General features: G+C 40.5%; 1 protein-coding gene across 1 annotated transcript; it reads left to right on the plus strand.

Moving 5' to 3' along the window:
* Positions 1-409: 409 nt before the first annotated feature.
* Positions 410-19,657, plus strand: LOC140237639 (uncharacterized). Its single transcript, XM_072317565.1, has 8 exons — positions 410-942; positions 3,826-4,098; positions 5,711-6,259; positions 6,590-6,723; positions 15,043-15,169; positions 15,819-16,024; positions 16,868-17,127; positions 17,697-19,657. Exons 2-8 carry the CDS (start codon positions 3,838-3,840, stop codon positions 18,374-18,376), a joined length of 2,217 nt encoding a protein of 738 aa, XP_072173666.1. The 5' UTR covers positions 410-942; positions 3,826-3,837; the 3' UTR covers positions 18,377-19,657.
* Positions 19,658-22,982: the final 3,325 nt, after the last annotated feature.

The raw sequence follows: 22,982 nt of genomic DNA on the forward strand, positions 1-22,982 counted from the left end.
TGAACAGTTGGCCTATCGCCCAGGGGCCTATCGGAAGAACAAGTTTATTGCATACTGTGTAAATCGTCTTTGTTTCCAAGTATACTAACTTGTTTTTCACGTTCCAACTACAGTATTTTCTTCTACTTTCAGCTACTACAGAACTCCATGCTTTTACTGTATGATACACACAGCACTCGGCCGTCACACGTACACTGACGTGACGGGGGTCGAAAAAGATGATCATTCACATACCCCTCCCGTGCCCCCCTGAGACGCCTGGGCCAGGGGGCGGCAAAAATGCATCACATGTTCAGTCTCCACCAATCAACGGTGTAGCTGGCTGTGACGTTCTCGCACCACCCCCCTACGTGGACTCGCCTGACATACGTGCCCCTCCATTACCCGCACTACACTTGGGTGGGGGAGAGCGAACCAATATTGACTTTACCTGCACGAAAATGTCACTTGCCGGGTGCATTTCTGGATTATATGTGTTTCTGAATTTTGTGGTTGTATCCAAGAAGCAACAGGACACTTTTCAAGACATTGTTCTTCCTGAAAACTGTAGAGTGTGAAGCAATTGTTTGGACGGTGGGTGACACCCAGACTATGCCGCATACCCTGAAACACACAGTAACAGCAAACGCGCCATATACCATAATACACAGCGAGCTAGACCGGACGAGACACAACTGTGGCACAACGCGGAGCGCAACCCGAGACACACAAGGACCACAGTAAACCGTGTGTTTTCTAGGGAGACACAATTTGCGCACACACCCCTCACGCACAGGGACACACGGTGGTGTGGGAAGGCACCCAGCTCGAGAGCAGCTGCTGCTGCTCTGCACATCCTGTATGTATTTCAGCACGGCTTTCCAGCTTGCTCCACGAGTCCGTCCGAGTTGTCGTCAACACTCTCCGCACTGAGAGGGGGTTGACCGAGTTGGGTTATTTTGGGTGAGTTGTTGCGTGACTGGCCCGCCCCCCTTTTTTTTTGCACAGTAGGGTGGGTGTAGGCCCTACCCTAACCAGTCTTAGTTGTCCAGAGGTCTAACCACTTTGCCCCTCCACCCCCCCCCCCCCACTTTATTTCATGGCCGGCGGAACCGTGGGGCCGTGGCCCGTGGGGGCTCGGGCCCCCACACTTTTTGTGCACCATACAAAGGAATACATAACGTTTAAATAGGTGTCATCACTTTGGGCCCCCACACTTTTTTTAACCCAGAAGTAGATTTCTACGTAAGTACGTGGCACTATTAAATAGAAAAATAGATAGAGATCTTGAAGTGTGAGTGCGTTGTAAGTTTAACGTTAATTTTGTTTTTCCACTGAGGACCTTTTTTTTTTTTTTTTTTTTTTTTTTTAACACTTGTCAGCTGAAGAAACCCGGAAATGGAAGGGGAGAGATGAGCTGAGGACCTTTTTTTTTGTGTGTTTTTTTCCTTGTTAACTCATGAAACCCGGAAGTGGGCCCCCACACTTTTGAAAATGCTCCGCCGGCCCTGTAATGCCTACCCCGGAAGTGGCACCAGAGAGAGAGAGAGAGGGAGAGAGAGAGAAAATAGAATGTGGTACCGTACCGGTACGGTAGGCCCTAGATATTACTCTAACAAGTGTTAACACTTGTTATTGAATATTGGTATTTTTATTTATTTTATTTTTTTGTCAGGCAATGAAACCTTTTTATTTAGACTGTAGGCCTAGGCCTACTTGAGTTAACCTTTTTTTTAGAGTAGACACTAACGTTAGAAGGGGTCTATAACGTTAAGTGGTGAGCATGCATGGTGTAGACTATTAAGAGGGCCCTTTTTTTAGAAAGTTGTGCTGAATGCCCTTTTTTTTTTTCCTTCTTTTCTTTTTCTTTTTCTTCAAGGATTCCAGGGAGTGGCAGCAGCACAAGTTGTGCTGAAGGCCTTTTTCTTATGCAATTATACAAGTGTATTAGAATCCTCTAGACAGTAGACTTCTATAGAGCTCTACTAAAACTCTATTAATATTTTTAGCTGATCTGGAAGTGGCACACTATAAACTGGGCACCCCCCCCCCCCCCCCTTTCAAAAATGTGGCACTGACTGTATGGAAATTCATTTTGACCTTGATGTTGTGCAGACGCAGACCTAGTGTATGATCAGAGAGGTGGGAAGAGATCTTTGGACTTTAGGTAGACCTACATGTACTTCAGGGGCAGATCCAGGAATTCCGTAAAGAGGGGGCACCTTTACAGAATTAAAGGGGGGTGCTTACACCCCCAATTTTTTTCTTTTTATTTCTTATGTTTCAACAAAAAATAAAGGGGGAGTGTGCACCCTGTGCGGTCATGTTGATTTTTTTTTTAATGATAATGTATTGAATGCTTTCTTTGTATCTGTGCATTTATAGGCCCTACACTAAGTTTGTATTTTACAGAATTGATAAATGTCTAATGACTATTGCATTTCAAAGTACTTTGCATTTCAAGGATTCTTAGGTCCTCAATGTCAGCAAGAGCTGCAGCTGTAGACAGTGTACAGGATTCTGTCCACTTTTGACAATATGACAGTTGAAGCTCAATACACCATGACATGGACTTGTAAACAAATCCATTTTGACCCCTCCTAGGCCCAAGGGGGGGGGGGGGCACATTGCGCCCCCTCTATAATTTCTTTGCCCCCTCTATAATTTCTTTGTTATTTGATATAACCAGGGAGGTGCTCACCTCCCTGATATAACACAGTCATACTTGCTACATGGGTAGAACAACTCCACTCAACATGACCCCACCATCAAACTTTCTCAAGGTCGCCCATTGGCATTGCTATTCTACATCCTATGTAATTCACCACAATACAAAGAAATACATAGAAAATATGTTTTTATCATTAGACCTACTTCTACAGTATCACTATCTACTGTATCACGTTCATATTTGCCACATACAGAGGAATTAAAAAATGACTGTTTGGGTTAACAATTCTCAAGGTCAATTTGTAGGGGTGATATTCATCACATATAAAGAAATAGAATAAATGCACTATAGGGCTACATGGAAGTGTACCTTTTTAGTAGGCCTACATCTTTAGAATTTGCCCAATCTGTAAATGTCATTATGATTCCATGATACTGGAAATCTTAAGTTTGCAGATTGATAGTATATGATAAATGAATGACACTGAATGCAAAACTAGACAGTGTGAAAGATTAAAATTATACAAAATACAAGGGAAATTTTTAGAAAATGCTGTTTTTCAATCATTTTTCTAAAATCTACTGTTTTGATGCATTTTTGTCACATACAAAAAAAAAAAAAAACAAATGAAATGAAACTGTTTTAGAGCCATTCACAACTCTATATTTTGGTCAAATTACATAGTATGGCCAAGAAAATCCCATTGACATTCACTATTACATTGTTAACTGAATTTGGAACATGGAACGGATTTTACCAGTGATTATTTGAAGAATTGTGGGTGTATGGGGTCAAAGGGCAAGGTTCAAAGGTCAAGTGAAAATACTCAAATTCCCAGATACAAACAAGTTAGTCACCAATTCATATGAAACTTACCTTGTATTTCAAGGAAAGTAACCACTCAACACATTTGTGACAAACATATTTCACATTTTTTATTGTCAAATACAGTATGTGAAACTGCCATCTCATATATCAAGATACTGAGTATTCTCAAGACATATTAGGAGAACCATGCAATGTGGTAGACATACTGTACCAGTTGCCATAGGGACATCTCTAGTTTATAAAATGATTTATCGTACACATTTAAAAAATGTATTAAGTGAAGAAGTTGACCAAGAAATTCATGACACATATTAAACAGGTCTCCTAAACCATACTTTCACACTCAGCCTGTCCACGGAATGGCAGAGAGCAGACGCTCGCATGCACCTCAGACCCTGAGCGAGCTTCAGCTGTACCGGGTCTTAGAGCGGGCCAACCTTCTCCCATATTACTCTAACTTCATCCACCAGGGCGGTGACGACGTTCAGCAATTGTGCGAAGCAGGGGAAGACGAGTTTCTAGAGATCATGTCGCTTGTGGGCATGGGAAGCAAGCCACTCCATGTGAGACGTCTGCAAAAGGCCCTCCAGGAGTGGGTGGCCAACCCAGGAGCTTTTCAGGTAGCTATAGAGCCATAGTTCAGTCATAAAGATTTTTCACAGCCCTGCTAAGAATAAGGGACGTGCCTGTAGATATACAAATCATTGTACATCTAATAGTGGCAAAATTGAAGCACCTCTTGAGGAATCAGTTTCTTATTTACAATTCTTGGAAAGTTATCTTCAAAGACAAGCAAACACAATTTACCAGTACGTGAAAACTGTTGAAAGTTTGATTTATTGAAATCTTGTCAGAACCTTAATGGAGGATATCACTTAACATCTCAATGAAGATGTAAGACATGTTAAAGGAGTACAAGGCAGCCACTCTCTCACTGAAAATGAGATTTCATTCTTCTTCTTTTTTTTTTTTTCTTATGTCAGTACCAAATCTGCAGAGCCCCAACAGAAGGGCTCTTTTGTATAACGGGAAAGAAAATACAATGTGCTTGTAGGTAACACATTGTACATGTAGATACTACGGTCAGTGTATACATTTCTCAAAATCATTACTTTTGAGCCAGAACCCAGTTAGCCAAGTCACTGTACTGTACATTTTGTACCTTGGTGGATGAAGAAAAAAATGGCAATCACATTTGTGCCGCTATGTGCAATCCCAAAATTAGTAGCCCCGTTTTGATGAGATGAGAAGGGCATAATGGAAAATTGTTACATGAATCTCAGAATCTCTGCAATCTGATTGGCTGATTGCCAGATAAGAGCGCTTGTCTCACTGAATATATGGCCACATTAGCACACATAATTAAGCCATGCAGTTCAATTCTAGTAAATTTGTGTCTGTCAATGTGTGGGCAAACATAAATATACTCTGGAGGCATCACTTCCTGTTGCCAGACACATGACTGGGAATTACAACTTCAAGCATGTGTGTGCCCATTGACTCACACATGATGCACAGTCATACAGTATATGCAAGTGGTGGAATTGGATGCACTCATTTACTTTGAGATTGGTTTAAAGCCACACTCAGTTGGGCCTCTATGAAATTAACCTAATGCATCCAGTTCTCACTAACCCACTCAAGCCTTTGCATCATATACACTGCACTCCCATTATATCGATCATGGCAATAACAAAACTCTTGTTACTATGAAGTGAAAATTCATTTACCAAAATTATCATCTACATATTTATTTACATTATTGCTTGGCAATATGCCTGCATATAACAGAATTTCTATACATGTATGATGAAAGAAAACTGCTGGTCCTGAGGACTTTGTTATAATGTGAGTCACCTGTAAATTGTTACAATCTCTTTTTCTGCTTGAAGAGCAGTCTTTTGTCCAGACATATGAGATTGTTGCAAATGTGTCCATAAATATCTTAATACATAACTGTCTCTGGCAATGCCCAAATGGTAGTGCTATCACACTCCTGTGAACACAAGGCCAACTGAATCTCATTCTTGTTTTTATCCTTGTCATTGTTTTCTAAGTTTAGGCACACACGATGAATAGCAAAAATCATGGAGCATCCATGTATTTGACGTGGAGAAGATCAATGACTAATTCAAATTGTTGAAGTGCAGCTATCTATGTTGCCTTATGACCTGCCATCTCTTCTTGTCCCTTTTTTAGTCCTTTTTTTTTTTTTTTGGTCTTTTTTTCCAGGAACCTCTGGCTGCACAGCAAACACATCATCCCCCACTATCAAACATGGACATTCCGTTGGCTGTGAACTTACAGCCTCATGGCAGCCTTGGAGTGCATCATCCGTCTAACAGGTGGCCACAGACCAACACACCTGTCTCTTCATCATCATCTCCTGGTCACCCTCCTTCAACATCATCAGCTTCTAACAATCGATCCTCACCTGGCTCATCTCAGCAAATCTCCTCCACGCCTCCAGGTTATAGGCCAGCTGGTACTTTGTCCTCCCCCTCTCCAGCGGCTTTCAATTCAGCACCTATTGGTCGTCTTGATAACCCTACCCTGAGCCGGGAGATGATCAACAATTTGCGGGCTACTGCAGAGCAGGTGATTCGTGCTGAAGGACCATCCCATCTTCCACCAACCAAGAAGATCACCAGGGAGGTAGAGTACATTCTCAGCATGAGTCCAGACCATCCAAACAGGATGGAGGAGATCCACAAATGGGCCAGCATCTATGGGCGTTTTGACTCAAAACGGAAGTTGGAGAAACCACTCACTCTACATGAGGTAAGTGCAAGAACTATGATTTGTGTATATCGCAAATTAACAGCACAGTCTTCAAATGTTCTTTGTGTGTCGTACCTATAACAGATACTTCCACCTGAATGTGAATGTATGGACGCTATGGAATGGAACAGTAGCTACATTTGAGTCCGTGACAAAGAGCAAAGTGCTATTTAAAAGACAGAGGATCTTTCCAAAGATGATATTTGAAGGCCCAAAACCAACAGAATCAGGCAAGTTTGAACACTAAGAGCTTTCAAAAAAGAAAGAGCTTTCAGATTTGGATGACAGTTTATAAATATCAATTAATTTATGTTATAATTTTACCCTAAGGTGACGGTGAATGAAGCTGCAACCCAGCTGTGTAATCTAGACCCGCATCTCATCTTGCAAAGGGACAAACTCTTTCCTCTTGCCAGACAAGTTGTGAGAGACAGTGGCTATCAGTACAGACATGGACAATCAAGGTAAGAATCTCATATTGGTTGGTGGCCACTATGGGTTAGACACCTGAGAAGTTCACTTGGTAATGATGACACAAGGGCATGTAATACTAGCCAGCCTGCAATTCTCCCTATCACATATAGCTCTCCGAATCTGAATGCGTGTCGCGCTCTAATATTTCTACCTTTAATTCTTGGGATATAAACTTCTGGTTGTGAACGTGTGATGTGTAAATGTATGCTTTTATGCACATTGAAAGCCGAAGTACTCGCTAGTATTCATAGATTGTATCAAATTCTGTCTTATTATCTTGCAAATAATAGAAATATTTTCAAATCTGTAACTTAACATAAAAAATGGGATTCTTCTGCGAAGTGGCCCAGTGCAGGGCCGATGATGCCAAACGACGAAATTATGGAAAATATCCATAGATGTGGACATGACGTGGGTGAAGTTTCCCGGTGAGTTGGCTCAGTCGGTAGCGCGTCTGCCTCACGATCACGCGGCCGGGTTCGAACCCGAGTCTGGACTGAGCAATGTTGTGTGTAAACATACCGTCCCCTCTAGCAAGAGGCAAAACACTCTGTCCCTCGGATAGGACATAAAATGGAGGTCCCGTGTGTGAGAGAGTCACAGCTCATGCACGTAAAAGATCCCGCTTCATTCATTCATCGCAAAGAGCAGGGTGTCTAACCCGGTGAAGTGGTCCCACCCCACATCCAACTGGACCCCATGGAAGACCAGCTTAGTGTAGCTGAATATGGGCTATCCAGCCATCTTCACAGATGGAAAATCAACAACAACAACAACAACAACAGACAGAAGCTCAGCGGAGAGCATGGAAAAATCTGCTTTGCAGGAAAGACCACTTTGACCTGAAGTCAAACTCGCATATTTGTTCAAAACATTTTCAGAAAGGAATGTACGATCAAAGATCCTACACTGCGTAGGATCTTTGGTACGATTTTACAGAACCGCAAAACAAGAAGTATACATCCCAAAAGCAACCAATCAGATATCGGTATCGCGAGGTGATATCGATTGATATCGGCTGTATGCAATAGGGAGAATTGCAATGTATCAACACCCTTCTTGTTATGCTGCACACTAGACCACTGATTCCTCTTACTTGAAGGTCCCAAAGGCAGATACACTTGTAGCGTTTGTTTTGTGCATGGTGCTCTTTTGTCAACTTCATGCAAGAAAATGTGTGACTTTTTAAAACAGTTGTTAATAATTTCTCAAATATCAATATGCTATGTAAGAGGTGTATAGCGCCACCTCTGGAGAGAGACATTACAGTGAATAAATCAACAGTTGTACTCTTAGACCCGATGTGAAATGTCTTCAATCAGTATGATTCCCCACCATTGATAGTGAACCCGAGTCGTTGTAAGGTAGCTGAGAGATCCAGCATACAACAACAATGATACATGGTGTCAGGAGAGGAGCTAAAATTTGTTGCCGGTCGGAAATTGTGCCGACTGCCGGGATGATCGCGCTCCTAGCGGCAACACAGTACATCGAATGATATGAGTGGGGCTGGTTGGAAGTGAACATTGAACAGTGGGCCAGTGCATTGCGACGGTGAGTTTGCAACCCCGATTCGGAGATATGAATATATCGTGCAGAAATGCAAGTTATCATTATGAAGGGACAACTGTAATGAACTGAGTGATTGGCGTGAATTGAGAAAATTTTCACGCTTTGCAGAGAAGGGTGCTGAAAGCTGTGTGACCGGATATACCAGCGAGGAAAAGTGCCATTGGTATAACACGTGCTCGTGACCGGATATACCGACCAGATTTTTTCAGATTTGAAATTTCATCATGGAGCAGTTGAAACCCCCAAAAGAGTTAGATTTTGAAGCGAGCAACCTTCCAAAAGAATGGAAGCAGTGGAGGGAAGAATTCTCTTTGTTTGTCGCCTTAGCAATGACTGCAAAACCGGATGAAGTGAAAGTGCAGATGCTCAAATACTTGATTGGACCTAGAGGTCGCGAGATCTACAAAACTGTCCAGCCAGAGGTGGAAACGCTACAGAATGCATTGGATGCCTTGGGCAAGCACTGTGACCCACCCAAGAATGAGACTGTGAATCGCTATCGTTTCTTTACCAGGAAGCAAGAGCATGGAGAAGGTTTTGACTCCTTCCTCACAGAATTGAAACTGCTTGCAGAACAATGCAATTTTGGTGACCTTCGAGATTCCCTCATCAGGGACCGCATCATCTGCGGCATTCAGGACAATGCGATGCGGGAAAGGCTCCTGAGAGAATCGACATTGACTTTTGATAAATGTGTCCAAGCTTGCAGAGCAGCAGAGTTGAGCAAAAGAGATGCCGGAGTTCTTGCTCAACAGCAGATTGATGCTGAAGTACACGCAGTACAAAAGACTGGCCGACCACAGAAGAAAGGCAAGTTCCCCGTCAGTCACCCTCAGACTGGCCAACCGCAGAAGAAAGGCAAGTCTACCGGCAATCATCCTCAGTGGTGTCACTTTTGTGGGACAAAGCATGTCCTGAAAAAAGAACGCTGTCCTGCTTACGGAAAGAAATGCACTCGTTGTGACAAAATGAACCATTTCCACTCGGTTTGCAAATCCACTATGTTGTCCTCAAAAGTGCATGAAATGACTGAGCAAACTGAGGAATCTGATTCTGAGCAAGAGTTGAAAACAGTGACAGAACTCGTCGATGACATCAAGTCAGTTAAGGTAGCACCTTCAACAAGTCTACATGCAACAATGTTGGTAGAAGGCCAACAAATCAGATTTCAGCTCGACTCTGGCGCAACATGTAATGTGCTTCCACGACACAAGATAGCTCTTGATGACAGACGCTTAAGACCGACAAGCAACGTACTATCAATGTACAATAAGACAATTGTCAAGCCTGCTGGCAGATGTACCTTTGATGTCATCAATCCTAGGAATACAGAACAGTTCCAGGTTGATTTCTTGATTGTTGACCTGCCAGATGTGACGCCTATTTTGGGTAGCAAGACTGTGCAAGAAATGGGCTTGATCCAAATCAACAGTGAGAAGATTCTAAAGGTGACCACAACTGAAGCGACCATTGAAAATGTACAACAGCTCGCAGATGAGTATCCAGAGGTGTTCGAAGGAACAGGACAGCTTGGAGGTCTGTACCATCTGGAATTGGACAGTACAGCGAAGCCGGTGGTCCATCCCCCACGACGAGTCCCTGTTGCCCTGAAAGCTAAGCTAAAAACTGAGTTGGATAGTCTGACCGACAAGCTGATAATAGCACCTGTTGATGTCCCTACCCCATGGGTTTCCAGTATGGTCTGCGTTGAGAAAAAGAATGGGCAATTACGGGTGTGTCTGGACCCAAAAGATCTCAATGCAGGTCTGCAGAGAAGTCACCACCCAATGAAAACAATAGAGGATATTGTAGTGGATTTGAAGGATGCCAAAGTTTTCAGCACATTTGATGCCAAGAATGGGTTTTGGCATGTGATGCTAGATGAAGAGAGCTCTTACCTAACTACCTTCAACACACCACATGGACGGTATCGTTGGTTACGAATGCCATTTGGGTTGAATACAGCCCCAGAGGAGTTCCAGAGGAGACAGGACCAGGTGCTGGAAGGTCTAAAGGGTGTCAGATCAGTCGCTGATGATATACTGGTGTTCGGTGAAGGCAAGACCATCGAAGAGGCAGAGAGAGACCATGACCAGAATGTAAGAAATCTCATGGAGAGATGTCGCGTTGTCAATTTGAAGCTCAACAAACAAAAGACCAATCTGAAAGTAACAGAAATTCCATTCATTGGTCATCTGGTCACATCGCAAGGTCTCAAACCAGATCCTACCAAGGTGAAAGCGGTTCTGGACATGCCAAACCCCACAGATGTCAAGGGAGTCCAAAGATTCATTGGCTTTGTCAACTATCTGAGCAAGTTCCTACCAGGACTCAGTGACAAGTGTGAACCACTCAGAAAACTAACACAGAAGGATGTTGAGTGGTGGTGGTCTGATATCCATGAGGCAGCAGTGGCGGAAATCAAGAAATTGGTGACTGCTGAACCTGTCTTGAGATATTATGACCCCGGGAAGGAGCTTACCCTGCAAGCAGATGCTTCGGAAGTAGGACTTGGTGCGGCATTGCTGCAGAATGGGCAGCCCCTAGCTTACGCAAGTCGGGCCCTCACGGATGCTGAAACGAGGTATGCCCAAATAGAGAAAGAGCTCTTAGCAGTTGTATATGGATTAGAGAAGTTCCACATCTATACATATGGCAGGAGGGTGAATGTCCAATCTGACCATAAACCGCTTGAAATCATCAGCACCAAGCCGTTACATAGAGCTCCTAAACGTCTACAGAGGATGTTAGTGCGGATGCAAACGTATGACGCGAAGATTATCTACAGACCAGGACCAGAGATGTATCTGGCTGATACACTCAGCAGAGCGTACCTGACAGACAGCAATGATCAACCTGCCACAGGGATGGAAACAGTGAATATGGCTAGACATGTCCCAATATCCCAACCGCTTATGGAGGAGTTGACTGAAGCAGTAAATCAGGATGAGACGATGACAAAGCTAAAGGAAGTAATCAGGTCAGGATGGCCAGAAAGACAACATGATCTTGACCCAGTGTTGCGACCATACTTCCATGTGCGAGACGAACTCAGCCTAGATGATAATCTAGTGTACAGAGGGGAAAGAGTCGTGATTCCCAAGTCGAAGCGGAGAGTAATGATGCAGAAAGTTCACTCTTCCCACCTCGGGATAGAAGGATGTCTACGAAGAGCCAGAGAATGCATCTACTGGCCTAATATGAACTCAGAGTTGACAGACTTCATCCAAAAGTGTGATACCTGCAGATCCCTGGGACGGAACCAACAGAAAGAAACGCTGCATTCCCATGATGTACCCCAGAATCCCTGGAGGAAAGTTGGAGCTGATATTTTTCAGTTCTCAGACAAGATGTATCTTGTGACAGTCGATTACTATTCTGGATTCTGGGAGATCGACTATCTGGAAAATACGAAATCATCCACTGTCATCAGGAAGATGAAAGCACAGTTTGCAAGATATGGCATACCTCTGGTGCTGATCACGGACAATGGCCCACAGTTTACAGCAGAGAATTTTCAGAAGTTCTGTAACGACTGGGAGTTTGAGCATAGAACGTCGTCCCCATACTACCCACAGAGTAATGGGAAAGCCGAGAATGCTGTGAAAGTAGCGAAAACCATTATGACAAAGGCGAAAGCATCGCACTCAGATCCATATCTGAGTATCTTGGCATACAGAAATACGCCTACTAATGGTATGACCAGCAGCCCTGTACAGAGACTCATGAGCAGAAGGACCAGGACTGTACTTCCAGCTACAGAGAGACTGATGAAACCAAAGGTACAAAAGGCTGCAAAAGAACTGAGAGCTGCAAAGAACAGACAGGCATTTTACTACAATAAGAATGCCAAGGATCTAAAACCTCTACAACCTGGTGATGTCATTCGGATGAAGCCTACAACTGGACAGCAGAAGGTCTGGCAGAAAGCTGTTGTGGTCCAGGCGACAGGAGAGCCGAGATCATACATGGTAAAGACAGCAGATGGTGCTCTCTATCGACGAAATCGACGCCACTTGGTTTGTACAGACGAACCAGCCATGTCTACCTCAGTTGAGATAGATATTCCAGAGGATCAACCGGTGAACCCCAAGCAGGCAGCCCAACCGCAACACCGCAATGGAAGGCTGCTTGTAACCACAAGATCAGGACGGATAGTTCATCCCCCCAAGCGTTTTGCCGATTACGTGTCAAAGTGAATAACCAATAATTAGAAAAAGGTTTGAATATAGACCAAGACTTAAGTCCCATAAATTGTTTTTTTTTTTGTTGTTGTTTTTTTCCCCCTTTTCTTGCTTCAGTGAACTATATTTTGCAATGGACGCTTTCTGGTGATTTTCTGGACGACAATTTTCTCAACTGGACGCTCTGGAGAAATAATTTAAAATTACATTTTGAAACGGACGCTTTTGGTGATTATTTGGACAGACATTTTTTTTTTTTTAATGGACGCTCAGCGGTACTTCTTTTGTGAAACATTCATAGATCATGTAGTTTAGTTTATCAAAATCCAGTCTTTATCACTGCAGAGTGAGGTGTAATTGTTATCTACTCTGTCATATGTTTGATTTTTTTTTTAGAGGATTGTTTCAGTTTTAAGTATTGTTTTTGAACTCTGTGGTGTTAAAAAAAAAAAAAGAAAAAAAGATCAACAATAACATTAAAAAAAATATCAATAAACAAATACATTGTTTAATAATTTCAGCAAAATGAAAGTTAAGACCTAATTGCTTATGTTTTTGTATTTTCTTCAGAACTGCACCACACACAAAACAATGGAATGTATGAGCAATATGCCCATATGACTTTGATTTGTAGGGATTTTTTTTTACATACAATTCTTAATGGCTTCACAGCAGCCATTTTTGGCGAACATTTGTTTTGCACACGAGATGAATCATTGTTTGTTTGTTTGTTTGTTTGTTTTTCCTTTACAGTTATTTTTGAAAATGCGTGTGTATTGGTTATGTCAGTATGCAAATTTATTTGTTTCTGTACCCAAGTAGCAAGGAGCTACACATACTGTATATACTTAGGATTGGTGCATAATGTTTTGCACTTTCTTCAAATCGGTATCTGGTGATATATATACATTTATATATACATTTTTTTTTTTTTTTGCTCTCAAGTGTCCGCATGCAAACCAAAATTAGTTGTAAGGATGAGATATGACAAGGATGGTATTGGTGCTTAGCACACAGTGTTGTGATGTCATATGGTATTGCTAGTTTTCAAAGGTACCTCTCCAACAGTTAGGAAATTTTGGTTGAGATGTGAGTAAAACCCCGTATTTTGTTATTGTGATGTCATATCATTTTTGTAAGAAAGACAAGATTTAAACCAAACAAACCCCTCACATATGAAGTTGGAGTTATTACACAAAGGATGTGCGGATTTTGAAGTTGGAGTTATTACACAAAGGATGTGAGGATTTTGAAGTTCACAACATTTTTTCAGTTTAACTACCATTTTTGCTTACCGTATTTAGCATGTAGGCAAATAGTAGCTACAATATGGTTGAGACAAAGTATATATACATACTTGATGTACATAGTAGTGTAACAATGTGTAAGTCAGTTTGTGAGTGTTAGCTATAACAATACAGTGTTGAAAGTATTGTTTTACCAGGTGTTTCAAGTTACACTGTAGGTGAGAAATAGTAGAGTTTACGATACTATCGTGTCTTCACACTATTGTACTTTTGGTAAAATAGGCGGATTTAGTTTAATGAAAAAAAAAAAGAAAGAAAGAAAGAAAGGAGAGATACAGGTATGAACTTGAAGTTATATTAAAAAAAAAAAAAGAAGAGTTTTGGAATTAAGGTTTAGAGGAGGTTTGGAAGAAACACACATAAGCAAACAAATATGTTGTATAGTATTTGTATTTTATTGAGTAACAATGAATGCAAATGAAAGCCACAACAAGAACCAATAGGCCTATAACTGTACTTATAACTGTAAGTACATTATTTGAAATACATTGTATGTAATTAGATACAGTGGATCAAGGACGTGTATCCAGTACATAACAACCACAGGGCTTCTGTGATATTTAGCAAGGTGGCTTACTGGGTATTATATTTTCACAGATCAATACTTGCCAGATGTACAGAAATTGTTTTCAAAGTATCTTGGCGTTTTGTTCTTTAAAAAAGGGAAGATGTAAGAGGTGTATAGCGCCACCTCTGGAGAGAGACATTACAGTGAATAAATCAACAGTTGTACTCTTAGACCCGATGTGAAATGTCTTCAATCAGTATGATTCCCCACCATTGATAGTGAACCCGAGTCGTTGTAAGGTAGCTGAGAGATCCAGCATACAACAACAATGATACATGCTAGATATAGGAAGGTCTGTCATACAACTTTGGAGAAAGCTTTGGTTTGTTGTTACCGTGGTATCTTTACTGGAGGAAATACTAAGTGCTTCATCATAAGTTACTTACCATTCGGCCTTACCTGAAGTACCGGTACTCAAAGTTACTAATAATCAGTTTAGAGCAGAAACCAAAAATGCAAAAATTAACTTTTAGCATGTTATAGTGAGATACTAATACATTTTAACAGAAGATGTAGGCACCTACTGGTACATGTGTTACAAATTGTTATGTATTATACAGGTGATGTGTTTAGGTGATTACTCGGCTTGATAATCTGTTATTTGAGAAATTTCAGATATTCACCTTAATTAAACATAGCCACAATATAAGTGATTACTTATGATGATGATTTCTGTAGATCAACCAAGGTAAAGGGGTCTCCCAAGGGAGAGTCCAAGAGCAAGAGAGCCAAGCTGAGCAACGAAGCAGAACTCAATCCAAACCCAAGAACAGTACAAGCTGAAATCATAAAGATCAGACGAGAGGTAAAAAAAAAAAAAAAAAAAATGTGTTTGTGAAAGTTATCAGATTGTAATAAGATGCATTTTTAGCCCACCTTATGCAATCACTCACCCGTCTGGCACGTGTCGTGTGTCATCTGTCATTCATAAAGCTGCCCATCCCCAAATTTGCTCGAGTATTGGTCTGCAAGAATGCGAGGAAGGCAAACTTGCGATACTCGGGTGTCATGGTTCTTGTTAAATGCTTCAGTTTTAAGGTCATTATTGTTGCCACTGTGATTCATGTGCCATGATATGAATACAAGTATCATTTATAATGTATATCAAGTTCAGCTGTGTCAACAGCTTTTTTTGTTTATTTGTTTTAAAGGCAATAAAACCCATAGTAACTGTTACAGTGTGTATTGGAATGCCCTTATACTCAACACGTTTTGGCTTATTACTATTATTATTATTATTATTATTATTATTATTATTATTATTATTATTATTATTATTATTGCATTACATGCTGCAACTGTATTTCATGTGCCAAATAGATACAAGTATCGTTTATACTGTATATCTTAATAAGCTTGTATGTCAACAGTTTTATTTGTTTTAAAGGCAATAAAGCCTGTAGTGACAGATGTAGTAGAATGCCCTTACTCTAATACCTTCATGTCTGGCTTAGGAAAGGATGAACGAGATTTCCACGCTTCTAGCCAGCATCAAGAACCAGCAGTACGACCTGAAAGCGAAGATCTCTATCGCCAAGGCAGAGAGCGACCTCCAGAAAGTTTACGACCTCCAGTTGGAGCTGGAGAAGTTGACCACACAGCAGTTAGACTACATGACAGAGCAGACAGACCTTATTAAGAAGCAGAAACGCTCAGACAGGTAAAGCCCTCCTCTCACTCTGAAATGTTGAATTTCCTTTGGTTTTGCAGTGAATGCAGTAGACCTTGGCCCATTTTGAATAGCTTGATAAAAGGAGGAATGTTTAATTTGACCAGGGCACAGTTGATTGAAGTATGTCACATGTGTACTACACAGGCTGCTCTTTGTAGGATAATATTACAAAGTATGTTTAATTCAGCATATCGTCGCTGGGGCGACAAGACCTCGTATCTACAAAATGTCAAATGTTCAGGAGAGCCAAAAAACATGGCGGCCAAAACACTGTGTTGAATGGGATAGCCTTTCCTTTGACATGCCGTGGTGGCTTCATTTTTGGAGTAAGACAGTTTGGATTTGGACAGGACATCACTTAACCCATTCTTTGACCATTAATCCAAAAAAGTAATTTTCACCAAAATTGCAGATACAAGGTCTTGTCACCCCAGCGACGATATGCATATATTGAGATTCTAAAATTTGGCCAAAATATTTGAAAGAAATTTGCATCTTTGAATTATGACAGTAATAAATGATAGTATTACAAATGACTAGGACTTATTGTGATGAAGTTGTGGCTTGTTCCAGATGTGTACAATGTACTAACATGCAAGATCATGCCAGTCACACTCCTCTACTATGCATTTGCTCAAAGTATGGCATGATGTTATGTCTGTATCAACTAGTAGCTTGAAGAATGCTGATTGCTCATGTGCTCCTGGTTCTTAGAATTTCTTTTGTTTGCATGTAACATGTCTGTATGAAAGGGTATGAGGCAAAGCAGGTGTAGGCCCAAGATGTCTGGCATTACGAATAGTTTCTGTGTGCAATATATTTGCCTAATAGATATTATGTGGCCAAGGCAAAAGCAGAAGGTCGTGATGAAGATGACATTGATGAAGAAGACTTACTCTCTGATGGTGCCAACAGTCTCTTGCATGATGACCAGCAGCAGCAACAACCTCAACAACCACAACAACAGGCACAGCAACCACCACCACCTCCTCCACCCCAACAACAACAGCCACAACACCAACAGCCAAACCAGCAGCAGCAGCAACTCCCGCAACATCTTGCACCGCAGCAGCAATCACAGCCACATCCTGGTGAGTATATTACATGAATGATATTTAACAGTGGTAAAAAAAAAAAAGTTGTCACACATTGAAAGTCGGAGTGTGCTGTTTGTGGCCTTAATGTGCAAGCATATTTATGTGTGGGGGAAAAAAAAGTATGTGTGCTTTTTTGTTGTTGTTGCAAAGACAGCATTAGGATTCCTTTTTTTTTTTTTTTTTTTTTTTGGTTCTGTTGTTATCAGCCCCAAATTCTCAAAAGCGTATGAATCATTATATTTCTTACATTGTAGTGATCCCACTTTGTAATGTAGTGCTTTTTTGTTCCCTTGCATAAGATGAAGTACCCTACCTACATTTTAGGAATTGGATAACACAAAGCTTACTCCATTTATTAAACCCAAGATCAAATGAAAACTATGAGTTTTAAATCTCTACAGCCTCTGCATTCCCTGTTAGATAAAGAAAAGTCATGAGGTTTAATTCATGAGTCCAAATTAAGTCAAGGTGAGAAAGAAAACAATTTTCATTCTTCACAATTTGCAAGGCCTGTAATTCACAGCAAAAACAGGTCTTTGTCTCTGACCCACTGTCTCTGACAGATCGGAGAGCCAAGTGTTCCTCGCCACCCAACCCAAATCCTGAGGACCGGTATACCCACTCCAACAACTCACACGAGCCCCAGAGCCCACAACACCATCAGTATAATCACACAAATCACAACTCGCTGCAGGCAGGCAACCTTCGGTCTGATCATCACAGTAGCCCACTGACAGCACTGCACCCAGTTGTACCCCAGGTTGGTCTGTCTGTCTTGGAAAAGCTTGAACTTAGTCAGCAGATTAGTCACCAGCCCAGTCATGTTAGGACTCACCAACGAAGTAGTGCAAGTAGTCACTCGAGAGGCTCACCGCGGCACCATAGTCAGGCATTGAGTGGTAACCAATACAACTCACCTACTGATCAGAGTGCTATCAGCAATGGACAGCATTACGCCCATCCCATGCGGGAATCCCCAAATCCAGTCAATGGTGAGGAGATATCCCCACACACTGGGCTCCCAAAGAGGACAGCCTTTAAAGCCCAGCGGCAAATGATGCAACATCTCCTCATGGATGAAGGGTTTCGAGTTGCCCAGGCGTTTGGGGAGTATCGGCAGCAGACCATGGGCTTTAACATGAACGATGGGAGTCATGTCAATCACACTCTGATTGGACATCACCACCACCAGCAATTGGTCACTTCCCAGCCGCAGCCCATTCCCACTCGACTTCCGCTGTAGCAACAGACTGTCAAAGGCTGATGGACACTACAAACTGCCCTTGTTGATAGCTACACCCATTGTCTTGCCTTTCCTCTTCCATGGTGGTTGGTCTGACTGTACACAAATAATCTTGAAGCATTTCTGAGGATTCATGAGTAATGATATGCTTCCACAGGCATGCACAATTGTTTCACTTATGTATTATGGACCATTCTCAAAAGGACCGCTGTAAAGACTGACTGCTTGAAGGGATGTAAACTTGCCTTGGTATTATAATTTGTCGAGAGTATGAGAACGAAATAAATCTTGGAAGTGACATTTTGCACCATTAAGCATTTCAGAATTATTGAATTTTGGAAGAAGTTGATATCACAGAGCATCTTTGTCTGTGATAAAAATATGTCTTGTGCAACCTTTTAAATGTTGGTCTTGGCATCACTGTATGTTCCCATTTTCACTGTTTTTGTCATGTTTTATTCTGCAATCAATAAGTAGACAGATTCTACTCCGTATTACTTGTTTGTGCCCATGATTTATGGACAATCAAATAATGGATCACATTTTTATTAGCCATTATTGCTGTGATCATGTGTTCACTCCCTCATGATGTAGACATTGATGGATTGAACAAAGAGCTGTCATTGTTAAGAGGTCAAAAACTTTTCCCCAAAATAATCAAAGCCATAATTATGTTTTTATAGTGTTCATCTAATGAAGCTGTTATGAATCCTTACCGCCTTGTTGTGTATCACAAAATTAAGTGCATACCACCACTGTGCAAGTTTGTTTTAAAGCCATAGATGGCATCTGAGTTAGTCTCTTTTCCACAATGCTTGTTATTGCCAGAACTTGATTTAAATGGAAAGCTATTCCAACAGGAAATACATTGTATTACATAATGTCTCTGAAGCATGGAAAAAAAGAACAGTTACAATTGGTACAAATTTATTTAAACAAGAAGAAAAGTATGACTATTAATGTGTCATTGTGCTGCATGTCTTCCCCCTGCTTATCCTGAAATTTTGTCTCCATTGTTTATCATCTGGTTTTACTGTCTTTCTATCTTATTTGCTGATATATTAACAGATGCAAAACATGCTAATGTTCCACCGTGACCATTAATTAAATGATGACTTGTCATCAACATTTAAAGCTAAAACATATTTCTTAGATGGGCTCAAATTCATCTTCAGGAAACCTGCATGGCTGAAGCAGTTTGCAGCGATAATGAGTTGTTTGAAGTATTTTGCAATCAGAAGTGAGTAATAATTTTTATTGTAGTCCATAACTTTTATTCCTTAAGTGCCCCCCCCCCCCCCCACCAATTCAGGCCCTTGTAGTAGTTTTGAATCACATGGTGCTAACTACAGTAGCTCACGTAACAACTTGATCGGGTATGCTCTGAGATTGCAATACTTCCAGCATACCTTTGTAGGTTATCCACTTGTACATCATATTTCGCACTTTTGTTCTTACCAACTGATATGGTGTTATCACAGCAGTATTCCACACATTTCTTAAGCATGTGTCTCCATTTTAGAGTGAAATTCAGCAGTTTCTGCAGGCTTATGAGAACTAAAAAGGTGTTGTCTCTGTTGTAACATGCTTCCTTCTTCATTGACAAAGGATTAACATCAGCACTGAATTGCTCTTGCAACTGTGTGCAAGTCTTTTTTTTAACCCAATTTTACCCCATTGTTACTGCAAGCAAAAGCATACTGTTTTCAGTTTCAGTTAGCAGAGTCTATTTGGGAATGCATGCCCTTCCATTCAGTTGTAATCACGTTGTATGTTGTTTTCTGCTTGTCTTTATGTGGCACTTATTCTGTCTTTACTCGGATGAGGTAGCTGAGTAAATTTTGTGTCTTTTTTTTCTTTTTGACCATGCAGTGGAGAGACAGATTACATCAAGTCCAAGATATAAGATCTTCAATTTCACTCGTTTAGAAGCATTCAGTGAACTTCAATCATAGTACAAATGTACATGATGTACAGTTTCAAAGGTGACATTGGCTGTAGTGTAGTTGTTCAAAGCGCATTAAACCACACGAGAAGTGCACTCTAGGGACAATTAACCCTAATCAGGCTGGGCTTTTTTGGCTATGCTATATCCGGGGGGGGGGGGGGGGGATTCCGCCCCCCCCTTCAGCTCTCGCCTATGGAACGCGTGATCGCGCCGAAAATCGGCACACGCAACGCCCGGGACGTATACTATCAAAATGTACAGTTGCTTTCTCCGAAAAATTGTTCTTATATTTTATATTAATTAATTATTGTAATTTATGCATAAAATCAGTTTTGGGCTCTAAATCACTTATTAATGCTCCAATTAAGCTAATTTCTTTTTTAAAATGTTTCTTGTATCATGCTTCTGAGACATAGGATAAAAAAAAATCTGTATCGAAATTAATTTCTTATGTATTTTATTGTTTTTTGAATTTCTTATGTATTTCTTTGTTTTTTGACCTTTTGTTTTTGTTTGTTTTTTGGCCAAAATTTGTTACAGACATTTTTCGAAGCATTATTATACTAAAATAAATTAATTTCGGCCATTCTAAGTGAAGATAAGAATTTTTATGTGAATTAATTGAAAAAACACAATTTGCATTGGATTTGTACACAAAATCACGTTTTGGAGCAATTTTGGGGTTGACAAATTTTTTTCAAACGGGCGTCGCGTCAAAACGGTATGCGCGGGCGCAACAATTTGGGTCTCAAAAGTTGCGCGATACTTGAAAGAAAAAAGTCATGAAACATCGCGGCGGGAGCTTATCGCGTTGCGAAGATATTGCGCGAAACGTCGAGGGGGGCGGATTCCGCCCCCCCCCCCCCCCAGCCTGATTAGGGTTAAAAAATCATTCCCTGCATGTCATATGATAAATCCATTTGCAGAAAGATTACATACAGTGATATCTTTCCTGGAGCAATGGTTGGCAAGGGATTGCTTAATCTTTCTACAATGTGAGGTACAGTACATTTTTCTACTGTAGTCATTGCACAGCTTGTGTAATTGAATATCATTCCTTTGTATATACATGTACATGTATACTTGAGTTACCAATGTATCTTGTCCACCGATATTTTGTGCCTTTTGCTATGAATGAGAAAAAAAAATATTTATATTGTGTGTACAAGCAAAGCTATATTGGATTTCAAAGAATGGAAAACAAAGCTTTACATGTACTGTCAACAAAACTAGCAGGTATTCCTCTGTGTAGTGCATAGTTTTCATATTATATATTTCAAGTTACAACATTAAGAAAAATGAGAGAGTGAATATATTCAAGGTTTATCTTCTTACAATCTGCATCAGCTTGAGGCAGACAACCGATTTTAGTGAAAACACTGAATTGAGGCTTAATTTTAGATTTTTAAATGTAAAAAAAAAGAGAGAGAAAAATCATTGATCACTTTGTAACAAGATTCCCGCAGTATACAATGGTAAGCCATTGATTTAGAAAAAAAGGGATAGTTTTTCAAGTTAAGAGATAGCTTTAGCTACTGCAAGGTTAATCGGTCATCTGATTTTTAAAAAATCTTTTTATTTTCACTGTGCTGAAGTAAAGCAAAGATAGCAATTGGAAGCTATGTTGTTTTTTACGAGTGTATTCTCTCCTTTGATTGTTTGTTCTAAAAAAAAATGATTATGATTTCGTCCAGCTATTACAGGCCTTTACCAAACAGTGCTATGCATTGTGGAAAAATGCTGTTTTAACACAAAACTATTATGCCTTGCTGGCAGATCACTTGATGCTACAATGTACTGCACATTTTGTGTTGGTCATGGGGAATCTCTGGTCATGTTGACAGTTTTGAGGAAGTGTATGACAGCATCATAGACTTCAGCCCCAATGTCTTGACTAATCATAGATTCATTGTCCTTTTTGTGGCATTGTATCTGTTAATATTCTCCAGTAAGTTTAACTTCAGATTTACAAGTTGACATACCATGAAGAACAATACATACGTACAAAATTAATGTGTACCACAGACCAGATTTCTCACTGTACAACCATTATCTCATTGAACCAGGTTTTGTCAACTTTAGTGTTGACTTTTTTTTTTTCCTTCATGGGGGAGCATGTTGTCAGCTAACAAATCTATGTCACACATACCGGTAAATACAGAAGTGACTGTGTACTCCTTTTGTTTTTGTTTGGGTTTTTTTGTTTTTGTTTTGGAGGGGGTTATTTTTGGCCGTCAGTCAATGAATCTCATTACCCATCTGAATATCTCTTTTCCTGCCTTTAGCATATCAGTGGTCAGTGTATTATGATTAAGAACTAGGTATCAAATTATTTCAGTGCCAAACACGTATTATCCAATAAACAGCTGTGATATTGCACATTTTCAAGACCTAGGTTTTGTTTTTGTTTATTTTCGTTGATATACTCTATATTATGATGTGATCAACATGTTCATAATTATTTGATAATAAACTGCATGTTGAGCTGTAATCAACCGGTGTACTAGCGTATTCAAATATATGTGGATTTTTTGCTCTTCAGGACTTAGAAAAAATCTTATTTTTAAATCTTTCACAAATGACCTCAAGGAATAACTGACAAAGAATAAATAAGAAGACATGCCTGTTTTTTCTTCGACGTCAATCAGCATGAGGCAG

This window comes from Diadema setosum, chromosome 14 (genome assembly GCF_964275005.1).
Source record: "Diadema setosum chromosome 14, eeDiaSeto1, whole genome shotgun sequence".
NCBI lineage: Eukaryota > Metazoa > Echinodermata > Echinoidea > Diadematoida > Diadematidae > Diadema > Diadema setosum.